The following is a 16,854-nucleotide window of genomic DNA, read 5'->3' on the forward strand; positions in this document are numbered from 1 at the left end:
TTTATAACTGGGGATTCAAGTAAGCCACTCCAAAAATTTTCTTGGCTGCATTAACAGGAGTATGCAGTTGGAAGGAGGGAAGTGGTAGTCCTTTCCTACTTCTCAGAGAGCTGTAATGATCATTAATTAACATTGGAAGTGAAAATGCCAATTTTAGAACATTGACCACATATAAAGAAGGATTATGATTTATTCTTTGTTACTGGGTAAGAAAGTGGCAATTGACGTTTGTTGTGTGCTCAAACATTAGCTATCAAGAGTCTTGTTTAACTCATTTCTCTTAATCTTCACAACTCTATGAGACGGTTTCATTATATTCAAAATTTAAAGATGAGGTGAAGTAACATGCTCCAGGCAACATAGCTAGGATGAGGCAAAGCCAGGATTGGAACCCGGGACTATAGGACTCATTCAGTAGACCATCAGTTAATTTAACTTATTTGTATCATAGACTAAGACCCAGGGAGTAAGTCTAGGTGGTTATTGCGGGATAATGCTTGGTTTAGTCCTCCCACACCTTGATCATAAAATTATAGGCTGTTGGAATTAGAAAGAAACTTAGACATTATCAAGGAATGGCCACTCTGATGGATTAGTAAGGGCTGGCCTGTAGCGCTGTGTCATGAAGGATTCTGGAGTTGCACCTGGGCTCAGGTTAACTGTTTCAGAGTCAATAATGGTTACCAGGAGCACCCTGGGGGAAGTGACTGCACATCACCACATCTGTCCAGTGTCTTCCATTTTACAGATGAGGGGCCTGAGGCCGAAAGTAGGACAGAGAGGTTAGAACTGGGGCTGAGATCTCAATCCGGGTGTTCCATCACCTGGCCCCGTGCCCTTCTCTGCACTTCTGTGGACGAAATAACCACAGGGAAAAGGTCTGAGGGGCTGTGGGTCCCCCACCCTCGCCCGCCCCACACTCACCGGGCAGGGCAGTTCACAGGTGTCCCCCAGCCAGCCCGGGGTGCAGGAGCAGGAGCCATCTGCGGGGCTGCAGGCCGCCCCGTTGGCGCAGGCGCAGCTCTCGTTGCAGTTCAGACCCCACGTCCCGCTGGGACACGGCAGGGCACAGTCGAGGCCCTGCCACCCTGCGGGGAAGGGACAAGGCTGTCACCTCTCTGTCGCGCGTCCGCACGGTTTTCTGCCCACTTCCCCCAGCTCCGTACAAGACGGAGCACCCGAACCACTCCTTCTCCGGTAGCTGGGTTAGCGCGCACATCCCGCCTTCTGAGTCCGCTCGGAACCACAGCGTGGCTGTTGAGGGCGCAGGGGCTAGAAGCTGGCTCTGCCGCCTGCTGGCTCTCCCTGTTCTTGCTACAGGTGGATGATCCCACCCGGACAGGGCGTCAGCGGAGGTGGGGGTGCTCTCTGGGCCCGGGGTGGACTCGGGAAGCTTATCTCAGGGCGCTGTGTTTGGGAGCAGGCTGGTTACGGCCTGTCTGCCCTCGGATCATTTCTCCCCTCCCCCTGCTCTGTGTCAGGGGGGGCTGAGCCCTGCAGCTGCTCTCAGGGGGGCTGCCAGTGGGAGACCCGGCCGTGAAGGGGGGGCGGGAGCAGGAGAGGCACCGGTATCTTCTCCTCTTTCTCTGCTGTGAGCAGGGCCTCCGGGGTGGCTGTCTCGGTACTCCAGCACCATCTTGCGGCCCCTCTGCCCCTGTCTCAGTCCCTACCAGGCGGCCCTCACCCACAGGCTCTGGGAACTCCACTTTCTCCCTTCGTCCCTCTCACCCTAGAAGTGCTAGCAACTGTGAGAGAAGCTACTAATCTCCGGGTTGCTCACATTCCCTTGCAAATCTCTTCAGCGCTTCTAACACCCTGGTAACGAATCCCTTTTATCACATTCCTGCTGTTGAAGTCCTGGGCATGAGTCTCCTTGGCTGGAACCTGACATACAGGCTCCCTGACTCTGCATGGGGGTGGGTGGGCAGCTGGCAGCCCACCTGGGCAACTTCTGTGTGCACGTCTGAGGGGATGGGGTGGGGAAGCAGGCACATTACCCTCCTTGCAGGTGCAGGAGCCATCGACTGGGGAGCAGGTGCCCCCGTTGTTACAGCTGCAGACAGACGAGCAGTTGGAGCCGTAGGTCCCTGCCGCGCAGGGAACCGTACAGACCTCCCCCTGGAAGAGGAGGAGGGGGTGTGGGTCAGAAGGTGCCCCATGATGAGCGGCTATGGCAGGTAGAGTAATGCCTCCCCCCGCCCCCCTCTCCATGTTCCAATTCCTGAAACCTGTGAATATGTTACCTTCCATGGCAAAAGGGACTTTGCAGTCATGATTAAAGACTTTGAGATGGAGAGTGTCTTTGATTAGCTAGGGTGGCCCAAATTGATCATGTAAATCCTTAAGAGTAGAAGATAACTAAAAAGATAGCCTTGAAAACTCCTCCACCTGCCTGCATTGACTTTGAAGACAGAGGAATGCGGCCACAAGCCAAGGAATGCAGTGGTTTCCAGAAGTCAGTCTTCTTGCCTGGAAAATTCCATGGACAGAGGAACCCGGCAAGGTATAGTCCGTAGGGTCACAAAGAGTCAGACGTGACTGAGTAACTGAGCGCGCACACACACACACACACTCACACACACACTAGAAGCCAGAGGTTTCATTTTACAACTAGCGAGAAAATGGGGACCTCAGTCCCACAACCCTAGGAACTGAATTTTGCCAAAAATCCGAATGAGCAGAAAACAGATTCTCCCCTAGAGCCACCAGAAAAGAATACAGCAGATGACACCTTGACTTTATTCCTGTGAGACCCATACCAGACTTCCAACCCACAGAAATGTTAAGATAGCACACTCGTTTTGTTTGAAGCCACTAATGTGCTAATTTGCTACAGCAGTGATAGGAAAGCAATTCTCACCAGTTGGGGGAGGGGTCAGGCCTCCAGACCACTGCTCTAGAGTGGGCAAAACCCTCAAGGAATTTGACCCCTGAACCTCTATTAGGTCACACCCCTTTGCTTCTCAATCTTGTTTGATTCTTACCAGGAACCCCCTAAGGCAGATAATAATATCCTATTTTCATTTACCCAAACCTCAAAGAAGTTAAATGTAAATAATAACAGCTAATGTGTATTAAGCACTTTCTCAATATCAAGTACTATCATTTCATTTAATCTTCACAATATCCTCAAGAGATAGGAACTAGAGCCTCAGCATCATTCCAGGTCATGGAGCTAACTATGGTTGATCTCTATTTGAACCCAGGCTGGCTGCTTAATCATTCTGTTTTTAGTGTTGCAAACCAGTTTCCTTGGAAAACATTCTCTGAAATGGAGACTAGTGGGCTCTTGAGAACAAGCCCTATGAGGGGAAAGGGAAGCAGGAAGAGCAGACAGAAATTGAACTCTGGAGCAGTTGCAACAATAGCTTCAGCTGATCTGCTAGGCAGCTCTGGAGCTGGTTGGCCCTTAGAATTGTCCTGCCAGGGGAAAGGGAGAGAGAGGCTCCATACCCCGGACCAATCATTGGTATCCACTGCCCCGGGGAAGGGGGCATGACTTCAGGGGAATCTGTGCTCTTTGATGGAAGGCAATTTCTGCAGAGAGACACATCTGGGAGCTACGAAGTTTCCTGCAGTCTTCATCCTGAATCGTGTATCTGGGTGACACCCTACAGGACCTCCTCGGGTGGGCTGTTAGCCCTAGTAAGGCATTCAGAGTGAGGGCAAGTCACAGGGCTACCAGGAATGGGGACTTCAGAGGCTTTGAGGGGTGGAAGAATTCAGTTAATCAGGGGAAGTGGGGTAAAGGCAGTCTAGGTGGGAAGGGTGTGAAGAAGAGTGCAGAGGAGTATGGGAGCTGGGAATGTTCTAGGGGTAGCAGGAGGGGGGAGTTTGTTGTAAGGAGGGGCAAGGGAGATATTTCAAAAGGGTGTTGGGGGACTTCCCTGGTGGTCCAGCAGTTAAGACTCTGTGCTCCCAATGTAGGGGACCCAGGTTCGATCTCTGGTTAGGGAACTAGATCCCACATGCCACAACTAAGATCAGGTGCAGTCAAATAAATATATTTTTTAAAAGGGGACATTGGTAGCCTTGAAGGCGAGGGAAGGGAGTCTGGGCTCTCGGAGTCCCCAGGACATGCCTTCCCTACTCAGGAACCCTCGTTGGGGATGTCTGCTCTGGTGCACATACTGGGATGCTGGATTCCCACCGTCTCCCCCCAAGGAGTGTCTCCAGCTAACTTCTCAGGTCTTGTTCTAAGGTTTACTGTGGGAATGCTGATGCGTGGTCCAGGATACCAGCGCTCACCTGGGCCCCACTAGCTGTGTGACATTCGATAGGTTACTGCCCCTCTCTGAGCCTCACTTCCAGCATTTGTGAAATGATAGCCTTGAAGTAGGGGAGCTCACGTCTCAACTCTAAGGGTCCCAGGCAGTTGGCCTCATCCCCATTCAGGTCACAGAGAGGTCTTATTTGGCCCTTGGTGAAGAGGCTCCTCTCTAGCCCTTCTCTCTGCTCCCACCTGCCCAGGCTGGGTCAGGGAGGAGAGACTGGGAAGTGTGGAGTCCTGCACCAGAAGCTTCCATGGTTCCCACTCTTTCCCAGGCCAGTCTTTGGCCGATCCTGACCAGCTGTAATCTACTAGCGCTCCCACTACCCAGAAAAATTCTAATTTCCCCAGGACTATAAATAGCCCAGAAGAATATGTTTAAGCTCTAAGCATGTAAATTGCACGCTCAGTTTATGATTTTCTCTGCATGAGTTTACTTTAAGAGGAAGGAGTTTCTCTCCTGGCATCCTCATTAGTGTCCCCAATCCCTGCCCTCTGAGGAGGTTTCAAGGGGCCTGTGAGTCCAACTATGGATCTGTTGGTGGGGCTGAGAGGACTGCCCACCCTGCCCTGCTTCAGGGGGCAAGACACAGAGCACCCAGCTCAGAATCTCGGTCCCCAGAAGGCTGCGCCAGGCCCCATTTTCTCCCGGAGCAGCCTGTACAGGGGTATGGGCAGTCAACCTGACTTTACAACAGCCCTGGGAAGTTACCAGGCGATAAGACTTTCTGCTTCCCAGAGAAGGAAAGGGAGACAGAGTGGGCAGGGGCTTATCCAGGGCCCCATGGGGTATCAGTGAGGGGTGAAGGAGGAAGAACCAGACCTCTCCAAGAAGGTGGCAGAGCCCAGGGGTTAGAGAATGGACTCTAGTGCCATCCTGCTGCTACCACTGACTCACTGCCTGACCTTGAGCAATTTACTGAACCTCTAGGGGACTCAGTTCTTCCATCTGTCAAATGGGAATAATACTGTCCCTACTTCATAGTATTGTTAAGAGAATTAAATTAGTTATTACATATGAAGCAATAGTTTTTCCAGTAGTCTCCACATGTACAGATGTGAGAGTTGGACCATAAAGAAGGCTGAGCACCAAAGTACTGATGCTTTTGAACTGTAGTGCTGGAGAAGACTCTTTGAGAGTCCCTTGGACTTCAAGGAGATCAAACCAGGTCATCCTAAAGGAAATCAACCCTGAATGTTCAACTTCAGGGTTCACAGGGGGCACGTGACCTTATATCCCCAGTTTCACCTTCCTGCCACCTCCTCCAGGCTGTCTTCCTGGTTCCCCTTACCCCAGTTGAACAGGCCTGAACTTCTGCCATGGTTTTGGGGGATGAAATGACCACTCACTGAGGGGCTACCATGTGCCCCAAACAGTGCCAAAAATTTCCCATTTGTTAGCTCCGAATGGCAAAACAACCCAAATGGGGAAGCGGGCAGTTTCTAAAGGACACAGTTCTGCCCTAAAGGAATGTGAGCCTGGTACACCTCCCCCTCCTACACCTCGGGGCCCTGGCCCAACCAGGTTCCAACTCCTCAGTAATCACAAATACTAACAGGGAAACTTTGTATCACATTCTCTACTTTCTGTCCTCTGATCTGCCGGGTCAGGCCAGGCATATAATTGATTGACTGGTGATGGACATGCACAGCAAGCCAATAATCAACCTAACTTCTCAGGTTTAGGCTAATAGCTTCACCTACCTCAAGGTATCCCCTGGCCAAGGTCTGGCGATTCTCAGGGTGCTCACTGCCACCTGCCCTGCAAAAGGCCATTCTCTTACACATTCATCTCCCCAGTTTTGGGCACCACTAACAGGCCTTGATCATGATGGCCTGTGTGGCACCCCACAGGGGTCATTATTTATGTGTACACATGCTTAGGCATCTCCCAGGTTTCCCAGGGGGCGCTAGTGGTAAAGAAGCCGCCTGCCAATGCAGGTTAGATGTAAGAGATGCAGGTTCAATCCCTGCATTGGGAAATCCCCTGGAGAAGTAAACTGCAGCCCACTCCAGGATTCTTGCCTGGAAGATCCCATGGACAGAGGGAGCCTGACAGGCTCCAGTCCATGGGGTTGCACAGAGTCGGACACGACTGAAGTGACTTGGTATGCATGCATGCTTAGGCAGTCAGCGTACACACTTGTGAGTTTCTGTGTGCGTTTGTCTCTGGGGGTGTCTGTTTATCCATCTGTGTGGATTTGGGTATAAAACTGTGACTCCTTCCTCATCCTTCCCTCCGGTGTGTTCCCTCCCCAGCCCACTGGGCTGCCCTGGTAGGAACTGGGTGCACACACAGCCACCACCATCCTGCACTCTGGGGTGGCTCCTGGTTAGCTCTTCACGCCTGCGACTGGCCTGGGTTGTGAGCGCAGGGAGCAGGACCTCACTGTGCTCACCTCTAGATTCTCAGGGCTTGGGGTCCTTCTGGTGTATAATGGGCCCCCGATAACTGCTGTTTAATTGAAATGAGATATCTGTGTGTGCCTGCTGGCTTCTACCGTGGACACAACCAGAAGGACTGGGCACTCTCCATATGCTTTCTTTCTCTTGCCAAGCAATTCAACAAATGTTTGCTGAGTGGGGGCCAATTCTGAGCCAGCCCTGGGAGTGGGCTCCAGGGACACACAGGAGCCTGTGACCTGGTCTCTGCCCTTGGGCAGCTCCCAGGCAGTGTCCACACAGGCACACTCATGTTTGCATCTAGATGCATTTATTTGCCCACTTATTCACTGTCTCCCTCAGTCAGACTAGAAGCTTTGTGATAAGAGGGGTCTTATCTGTCTTGGCTGCCCCAGGATTTCTAACTCAGTCCCTGGCATGGAGTAGAAGCATTCTATAAATACTGTTGGACAAATGAGTGAGGGGCCCTGGTGGGCTGGGGTTCTGGGGCTCCTATCACACACAGGAAGCAGAGTGTTGCCTGGTCTAAGGATGAGTCTGGTGCTGCCATGCCAACTCTGGGCCTCTCTGGGGGCTCTTATGCAAACAGAAAGCCGGGCCAGATCCTGGTCTGTGGTTTCATGTCCCACTCTGCCACCTCCTGCCCAAACCCTCCCCGGCCAGGCTGAGGGTCAGACATACAGCCAGAAAATTACCCTGCTGGCTTCGAGTGCATCCACTCAGGAAGATAAGACCCTCCAAGCTGAGTATGATCTTAGGGATGATCAGATTCATCGCCTTCATGAGAAAGAGACTGAAAGTCAGAGTAGGCCTGTGAGGCAGAGCTGGGATTTATCTACCACATCTTCCCCAGCCCAGGGCCTGGCCCCAGACCAGCCTTGAATCCACACCTGTTGATCTTTTCACCTTCTGGAAAAAAGGACAGGACAAGAACCCAAGAAAGTAGGAAGGGTTTGCATTTGCATCTCACATAGCCTAGCACCTTTGCACACTCCCTTAGCCAGGAGTACCCTAAGGTCTTTTCAAGTTGTTCCCCAAAATATCCATCCAGAATTCCTATGTACCTTACTGCTGGAGTGGCTTCCCTGGTGGTTCAGACGGTAAAGAATCCACCTGCAATGCAGGAGACCCAGGTTTGGTCGCTTGGTCAGGAAGATCCCCTAGAGAAAGGAATGGCTACCCACTCCAGTATTCTTGCCTGGAGAATCCCATTAACAGAGGAGCCTGGCAGGCTACAGCCCATGGGGTCACAATGAGTCGGACACAACTGAGCGACTAAGCATGTTTACTGCAGGAAAACAATCTTCTGTTCCGATCGACTCATGTTCGCACTAGGTAACATACAGGTCTTGGTTTCTTTATCAATTATAGGCAGCTGTTGAAATCAATCAGTCTCCCCAACTTTTCACCATCAAGAAGCCTTGTTAGTATCCCCTGTCTGCAAAGCTCTCTCTGTTTGAGGGACACTGCTGTCTCCATGCGCTGGTGTCCAAGGCCAGTCACGTACTGAGCAGGTGCAATTTGGCCAGTGACCACATGCCGTCTGATGCTGGTGGCAGCATCTTGTCCACCAACCATGACCTAGAAATTCCTATGATGTCACCTACAACCAATCAGGGCTTCTGATTAGCGCACGCTAACCTGGAAGATCACATAGAGTTAATTTAATTCTAATTAACAGCAGAAGAAAAGCCTTGGTGTTTTAGTGAGCTTCATCCTAGGTAATGGAAAATTGCCTGTAGGCTTTGTAAAATGTTCAGAATCGCTCCTGGCAACCTGCTGCAGCTTCTGTATGTGTCTAGTTGGGAACCAGTGTCTGGATCATCTCTAAGGACCCTGTAGCTTTGCCTCTCGGAGCATCTTGTAGCCTGCAGTAGGGGGGCCTTAACCCGAAGAAGTGAGGAATGATGGGAGTGCAGGCCCAGAGTAGGGAGCCCTCCTGGAATCTAAGAATCACACCAGCTGAGAGGCCACCAATGCTCCTAATGCAAGGCCTGGGATTGGTCACTTATCCTGCCTCTGCCCTGGGCTGTAAGCTCAGGGAGCCAGGATCTCATTGTATTCACACCTGGATTCTCAGTGGGGTGCTAGCTCCTTGTGCCAGAACTGGAAAAGATGTTGCAAATCGCTTGGTTTGGCTGCCTTGTTTTCCATGAGAGGAAACTGAGGCCAAGGGAGGGAAAGCGACTTGCCCAAGGTCACCCGGCCAACGCTGGGAGGGATGGCTTTGGAACTCGAATCTCCTGGCTCTTATTTCAGCACAGTATGCAAAGAGCCCAGATGTGGTGTAACTCTGGGGTAGCCTATGCTGCCCTTGCTCACTCCTATTGACAGCACGCTCACCACCTAAGCACAGAGCAACCAGAGGACATGGCCCTGACCTTGAGGAAAGGTCACCTGCCAAGCTGAGACACTTGCTCTTTCTCAACACCTGGAAGTTGATATCTGGGTGTTTCTTGTATTGTTACCTATCCCCATTACACTTGCAGAGCCCACTCCCAACACCCCCTCCCCCTGCCCAGGAAAGGGCAGCCCTCCACCCCCCCCAGAGGCAGGCTCCCCAGGTTCCAGCTCCTGTAGGGGGAAGCCTGCCTGTCCTGCTAGGTGTCTGCATTCCGCAAATGGAGGATGGGTGAGAATTCTTCCTCCAATCCAGAGTCCTGTTAGTTACAGATGCAGCCTAGGCTATTAACACCTTGAACTTGATTTGAAAGAGTGGCTGGCTGAACGGAAGCTCCCGAGCTGGTCCCACTGCAGAGTTGCAGATCTCCTCCCCACCTTCCACCTGCCTCCTCGTGCAATGTGGCAGCAGGGGCCCGGACCCCGGTGGGTAATGAGTTATGTGTTCTATTACATTTGTTTCAAATACTGTTTATGGAATTTTCTCTCCTGCAATACACTGCTTTGTAGTTCGGCCCTATTTGGGAAAATTCATCAACAGCTGGGCTCCATGTATTGATCATCCATTTTCCTTGCAGTGGGCAGGAGGTTAACGAGTACTTCTTGGAATGAAAGGAGAAGGAGGGAAAGTGGTTGACCCTCCCTCACGCAAAAGGGGTAGGCAGTTGTGCAAGTTCACCTCAGGGTCCCCTTCAGCATGTTCTGTTGGTAGGAGGCAGTGTGAATGGGGTGAACTGGGTTCCCTAGGTCCAGGCCGAGGGAGTGGGCATGCTCTGCAGGCCCATGGAGCTCAGTAGAGAGGACTCAGGAGAGGAAGCCAGGGAAGTCAGCTTGGCCCCCAGGTCTTCTTGCTAGAGGAGTAGGGATGGTTTAGGCAAGAAAGGGCCCTGGACCTGGGGTCAGAGTATGTGGGTTTCAGTGAGGCAAAGACACTGGCTCACGGTGACCCAGCCTCATCCGTTTACCCATTCAGTGCTCAACTACCTTTTTGGCCATGCCATGTGGCATGCTGGATCTAGTTCCCTGACCAGGGATTGAACCCATGCCCCCTGCAGTGGAAGTCTAGAGTCCTAACCACTGGACTTGCAGGGCAGTCCTCTCAAACACTTGTCAAGCATCTACCATAGATCAGATGTGGTGACAGGCCATTAACCACTAGCCATCACACTAAATTAGATGTGACCTAAGAGGGGGGACTTCGAAGGAGGGTATGGCTACCAACTCCAGGATTCTTGCCTGGAGAATCTCATGGACAGAGAAACCTGGGGGGCTACAGTCCATGGGGTCACAAAGAGGAGGACACGACTGAGTGACTAAGCACACAGCCCAAGGGGACCCTCAGCTCCCATATTCTCTACTTTCCCCTGTCTTCCCACTTCAAGAGCAGGTGTCTACTACCTGCTCCTTGGTGGCACTTATCACAATTGTGATGAATTAAAATCAGCTCTCATTCTACTAGAATCCTCATCCTCACTGTGAGTCCCATGAGTGTGAAGACTCGGTCTGTTTTCCTAAGCCCTGTGGCCCCAGTCCTGGCATGGTACCTTGATCATAGTCAGTGCTCATTGCATATGGATCAAATTAATTCACTTATTCAGGAAATGTTCTGGAAGCACTAGAGCATGTCTGACACCGAGCTAGGCCAGAGGATACTAGGTGAGCAAAACAGAGCATGTCCCTACTCTCATGGGGCTTCCCAGGTGGCACTGGTAGTAAAGAACACACCTGCTAGTACAGGTGATGTAAGAGATGTGGGTTCGATCCCTGGGTCAGGAAGATACCCTGGAGGAGGGCATGGCAACCCCCTCCAGTACTCTTGCCTGGAGAATCCCTTGGACAGAGGAGCTTGGTGGGCTACAGTCCATAGGGTCGCACAGAGTCAGACACGACTGAAGTGACTTGGCGTGCACGCATATACTACTCTCATGGAGTTTACCCTTTAGTGGGGGAGCAGGGTGAGGCATATGATGAGGCTGTGGCAGGAGAAGTTGCAGGCTAGGTCCCTCCCTACTTCCAGATGTTGTGCAGTGGCCTCCCCAATCCTCTGGTTTCTCCTGTTTCCCTATCTCCCCTGCTCTTTCCAGAGCTTCAGGGTCACCCACCAGGCTGATTTGGTGTCCAATGTCACAGCAATACCAGAAGCACATATGTGGAATGCACTTCAGATTTTGACACCAGGGACCCGTTTTGTGGAAGACAATTTTTCCACGGGTGGCAGGATGGGGTGGGGGGATGGTTCAGGCAGTAATGCCAGCGATGGGGAGCAGCAGCTAAAGCGTTACTCGCTCAGCCGCTGCTCATCTCCGGCTGGGCAGCCCAGTTCCTAACAGGCCTCAGAATGGTACCCATCCTTGGCCCCGGGGTTTGGGGACCCCTGGTTTACAGAGCCTCTTGTCAGGCAAGCATCTGCTGATTGCCAAGCAGAGTGCCAGCCCTGGGATGCTGCACCTGCCTCTCCTCACCCTTCTCGGTCACCCCCACTCCTAGCTCGAAGGGCTCAGGCAGTGGGACTCCCAGGTGGGGAGACTTGTGATTTTCCAGGGAGAAAGAGTGACACAAGGTCCATAAGGCAAAGAGAGAACAGCTTGGGCTGAACACCAGCCACAGAGGCCCCTCCAATGCAGAGCAAACCTCACTGGACCTAATTAGTGTGTAACTGATAAAGCAGCAACTGACAACCAATGCACGCTGGGGAAGAGAAACTCTGCATAAGGCATGAGGAGCAGAGGGCCAGAGAAATGAGAGGGGGAGAGGGATGGAGGCCTCTTGTCACACCCATTCCCATTCCTGTTTCCCTGTGCCAAGCAGATAATGCAGAGGGCCTGTATGGCTGAGTTATTCTATCTGGCCCCCAGGGGGATAGTTGGAGAGAGGCTGAAGGTTAGGCCTGGAAACCCTATATCTGTCCAACATGAGTAGGCTATCAGTGATCTGAGGCTGCTCTGTACAGTTGTTCAGGCTGTGCACTGCACAACCCTCAGGAGCCACTCAAATGGCAGTCACTACAGCTTGTGTATTTATTACATCAGCTTTTTGGCAGATGCCAATAGACTGTCTTGACAAAAGGGTGTTTCATCTTCTAATTTGCATAAATATGCTACATAACTGACCCTTCAGGTCTCCCTAGAGGAGCACAGACACCTCCTAATAGTTCACAAACAGATACCAAGACACTTTAGGAAGACTTGAGACACAGTGAGTGTGACCAAAAGATGATATTTAGAGTCAAGTTCAGGCTATGTTCACTTGCTGGCTGCAGGATCTTGGGTCCTCCTAGAGACTCAACTGGCAAAACCAAGTTTCTCTTCTCTCTGTTGATGCCTTTGTCCTATCTATAACCCCTTCCTCTTCTCTAACTATTCCCTCTCGTGAGCTCCAAGAAGGCATCACAGACTGATAAGAGCTTATCAAACACTCTTGAGAGGTATTTGTATCTTATCAGGAGACTCTCAAATCTAAAATTCCTGGGAAAGTTCTTGCAGAAAGGTATATGCATAGTGGGAAGGACCTGAAGAAGGGGGAGCAGGGACTCTGGTCCTTACCCCTGACCATGCCCCTTCATGCCTATAGACAGGACTGAGCCACTGGCTTAGAACAGACTGACCGATCCCCAGTGCTGGAGACAGGAGGAAGGAGACTCAGATTTTTAACCAACCCCTTGGTGCCAGCCTGTGCCAGGCACTAACAGACTCGGAGGGAAGGAATGACCTTCCTAGAGAGAGAACCATCCTAGAGGGAGGGCAATTGAGGCTAGAGAGGTCACTTGCTCTTAGTCATGCTGGGGAAAAGGTGCCAACTAACTCCACAGCCCAGTCTCTTTCCTCTAGACCTGGCCGCCTTGCCTGCAAACGGGGCAGCAATGTGACAGGGACCCCAGTGTCCCAAGCACCTACCATATGCCAGGCCCTGTCCTAGATGCTTTTCTACAGATTTGTTGTTAAATGTATGCTGACAGTGGAGGCAAGAATGGCTGTGAGGGGCTTACGGTGGGAGCTCTTAGGGGGCATTTGTATCTTATGTTAGGAGGCTCCTGAAGTCTAAAAGCCTTCAAGGCTTGGACTTGCCTGGTGGTCCATGATCCCAAAGCAGGGGCTCTGGTCAGGGAACTAGATCCCACACTCTGCAACTAAGTGTGTTGTTCACATGCCGCAACTAAGACCAGTGCAGCCAAATAAATAAATATTAAAAAAATTAACCAGAAGCCTTCAAGGCTTGATGGAACCAAGCTAAGGTGGAATAACAGGTAGTGGGAGTGAGAGTCAGACTGGTGACTGTGCCAAGATCCATCAAATAGCATACATTTTCTGAAAGAGAGAAAGCTGGTTACAGGGATGCTGCTGCTGCTGCTGCCTGGGGATGCTCGCAACATCACACACAGGCCTCAGCTCTTAGTGAAGAGAAAGGAGCTTCCTACGACAGCCTCTCTTTCCTGCTCCTGCTCTCCCAGGACTGAGCCCTGTCAAGCACTCTGGCACTTCCTGAGGGCCTGCGAATGGGGGTGATTTTGGCCACAGATGATCAGGTCATCTCTTACTGGCCTTCTGGGTCCAGCTCCCTCCGTGGACAGAGCCAGGAAAAGTCCCTGCAAAGTCGGCTGGAATTTTCGGGACTTTCTGGACAAACACTGACAGCATGTGGCCCCAACTGCTCTGCATTAGGTTTCATGATTTCCTTGCTGCTGCTGCTAAGTCACATCAGTCATGTCCAACTGTGTGTGATCCCCTAGACGGCAGCCCACCAGGCTCCCCCGTCCCTGGGATTCTTCAAGCAAGAACACTGCAAAACACATTGCCTCTAAACTGCTGGGAAATCCCATGCTGGTGGGGACAGGGGTCTTCACGAGCATTTAGAGTGTGTGAGCACAATGTGGAGGGGCAGAGGCACAAGATGAGACTGTAACACGGGAGGGGTGTGGTGGGTGCCTCCCTGTTACATCCAGATGTTCTGCAGCTGTTTCTGGTGAGCCTGTGTGCATGTGCGCCTTGTTGCTCAGTCCCTCAGTCGTGCCCGGCTCTGTGTGACCCCATGGACTGCAGCACGCTGGGCTTCCCTGTCCTTCACCATCTCCTGGAGTTTGCTCAGACTCATGTCCATCGAGTCGGTGATGCCATCCAGCCATCTCATCCTCTGTCGTCCCCTTCTCCTCCTGCCTTCAATCTTTCCCAGCATCAGGGTCTTTTCCAGTGAGTCAGCTCTTTGCATCAAGTGGCCAAAGTACTGGAGTTTCAGCTTCATCATCAGTCCTTCCAATAAATATTCAGGGTTGATTTCCTTTAGGATTGACTGGTTTGATCTCCTTGCTGTCCAAGGGATTCTTAAGAGTCTTTCCAATACCACAGTTTGAAGGCATCAATTCTTCAGTGCTCAGCCTCTTTTTATTGTCCATCTCTCACATCCATACATGACTACTGGAGAAAACTACTTTGACTATATGAACCTTTGTAGGCAAAGTGATGTCTCTGCTTTTAAATTATGCTATCTAGGTTTGTCATTCCTTTTCTTCCAAGGAGCAAGCATCCTTTCATTTCAAGGCTGCAGTCACCATCCACAGTGATTTTATAGCCCCCCAAAATAAAGTCTGTTACTGTTTCCATTGTTTCTCCATCTATTTGCCATGAAGTGATGGGACCGGATGCCATGATCTTCATTTCTTGAATGTTGAGTTTTAAGCCAGCTTTTCCCACTCTCTTCTTTCACCTTCATCAAAAGGCTCTTTAATTCCTCTTTGCTGTCTGCCATAAGGGTGGTGATATGTGTGTGCAAACAGTGGTAAACACTCCTGATATATGTGGTGTAAATAATACTCGTGGGCCCTATGCATATCAGTTGTCCAGACGCTTTGCCTGTGTGGAAGAGCAGGTTAGGGATGGGATTTTTGGCTTATTGTCCCAGTGTCTTATTTTGAACGGCAGCTTATAGGCTCCCCTCCCCACAAGTGCATGGTCTGTGCAGTGTGTGACTCTGGTGGGGCGTGTCCTGTGTCAGCGGCGTGGCAGTTGTGAGGTAAGGTTAGCACCTGATGCAGGACCTTTGGGCTGATCCTGGCCATAGAGCCTCAGGGGGATTTGATCACAGTGGCTTGGAGAGCGGTGTGCACAGCATGGACACGCTGGGTTCACACTGTAGGCTTGAATACATGGGGTATGTGCGCATCTGTACTGCAGAACCCAGCTCCTCGGAGGTGGCGGCTGGGAGGTGTGGGCCCGGGGCAGGGGCCTCTAGCACCGCAGGCTAGCTATACTGACAGTGGGGACAGAGGGTCCTGCAGGGGCTGATGGGGGAGTTTACTAGGGTCCAGGCAAAGTGTGGCACATTCATGACTCATGGGATGCTTCTAAAGGACCCGGGATCTTATTCAAAGAGATTTACTGACCTTTCTCTATGCAGGCCTGGGAGTGAGTTGGGTTTAAGAGACTGGCAGGATGGGGGAAAAGGAGTGAATCAGACAGACCTGCCCCAGCAGCTGTCTAGTAGAGAGGACAGACTCATCCACAGTATGCCCTAGAGTGGGTATGCTGGTGTCCTGTGGGAAGGTAGAGTCCCACAGGAAGAAAGCAAAGAGGCTTTATGAGGGGATGGCAGCCGAGCTGAACACAGCAGAATTCAGCCAGGAGGACAGAGAGCAAGGGCATTCCAGGGAAAGGACAGATTGAAAAAAGGCATAGAGGAGACACTGTACACGGGCGGTGGGTGGGTCTCTAGGGTAAGGCAATCCATTTGGATTTCCTGGAGCACCAAACCTGAAGGGTAGCAGTGGGACAGGAGCCTGCAGGTTAGACTGTCCCAGCTAGGAAGGCTCCAAACTTCACCCTAAAGGCAAAGGCGGGCGCTGGCTTCAGCAGCACATGTATTGGAATTGGAATGATACACAAAGGATTAGCATGGCCCCCACACAAAGATGACACCAAATTCGTGAAGTGGTCATATTTTTCTATAAATGGAAAACCCTAAAGACAACACACAAAAACTACTAGAACCAATAAATGAACACAGCAAGGTAGCAGGACACAAGATTAACATATAGAAATCAATTGCACTTCTTTACACTCACAACAAACTATCAGAAAGGGAATGTAAACAAACAATCCCTCTTAAGATTGCCTCAAAAATACTTAGAAATAAACCTGCAAATAGATTCATCAGTACCATCTTTCTAGATTCCATATGCATGTGTTAATTGCTGGGCAGCAATGGAGATACTGACATAGACAACAGACTTGGGGACACAGTGGGGGAAGGAGAGAGTGGGACAACTTGAGCAAACAGCGTGGAAACATATACATTACCATATGTAAAACAGACGGCAAGTGAGAATTCTGTGTAAAACAGGGAGCTCGACCCAGTGTTCTGTGACAACCTAGAGGGGTGGGATAGACAGGGAGATGGGAGGGGGATTCAGGAGGGCGGGGACATATGTACATCTGTGCCTGATGTGTGTTGATGGGTGCTAGAGGCCAACACAATTCTGTGGAGCAATTGCCCTCTAATAATTGTATTTTGTCCTATACGTCTCCATATTGTACAATTACAATCTTTGATAACTAAGAAAAGAAATAAACCTCAGCCAGGTGAAAGACTTATATGCTGAGAACTACAAAACATTAATAAAAGAAACTGAAGATGATTCAAAGAAAGGGAAAGATAGCCCACGCTCTTGGACTGGAAGAATTAATATTGTTTAAATGGCCACACTACCCAAAGCAATCTGCAGATTTGATGTACTCCCCATCAAATTTTTGTGACTTTTTTTTTTTAACAGAACTAGAACAAATAGTCCTAAA

General features: G+C 50.8%; 1 protein-coding gene and 1 non-coding gene across 19 annotated transcripts in view; one reads left to right on the forward strand and one right to left on the reverse strand.

The window, feature by feature from the left end:
• MEGF11 (multiple EGF like domains 11) overlaps nucleotides 1-16,854 on the reverse strand; it is a 382,331-nt gene that overhangs the window by 31,880 nt on the left and 333,597 nt on the right. For all 18 annotated transcript variants that reach the window (XR_006269888.1, XR_006269889.1, XR_006269890.1 and 15 more), the window contains exons 11-12: nucleotides 1,998-2,118; nucleotides 925-1,088 (exon numbers count right to left, since the gene is read on the reverse strand). Coding sequence is in view for 15 of the 18 variants with exons in the window: in XM_043470851.1 (XP_043326786.1) it covers nucleotides 925-1,088; nucleotides 1,998-2,118 (285 nt within the window). In the remaining 3 variants the exon portion in view is untranslated. The remainder of the gene's footprint in view (nucleotides 1-924; nucleotides 1,089-1,997; nucleotides 2,119-16,854) is intronic.
• LOC122444425 lies at nucleotides 15,900-16,005 on the forward strand. Its single transcript, XR_006270264.1, has one exon. It is a non-coding gene; the product is annotated as a U6 spliceosomal RNA (small nuclear RNA).

This window comes from Cervus canadensis, chromosome 6 (genome assembly GCF_019320065.1).
Source record: "Cervus canadensis isolate Bull #8, Minnesota chromosome 6, ASM1932006v1, whole genome shotgun sequence".
Classification (NCBI taxonomy): Eukaryota; Metazoa; Chordata; class Mammalia; order Artiodactyla; family Cervidae; genus Cervus; species Cervus canadensis.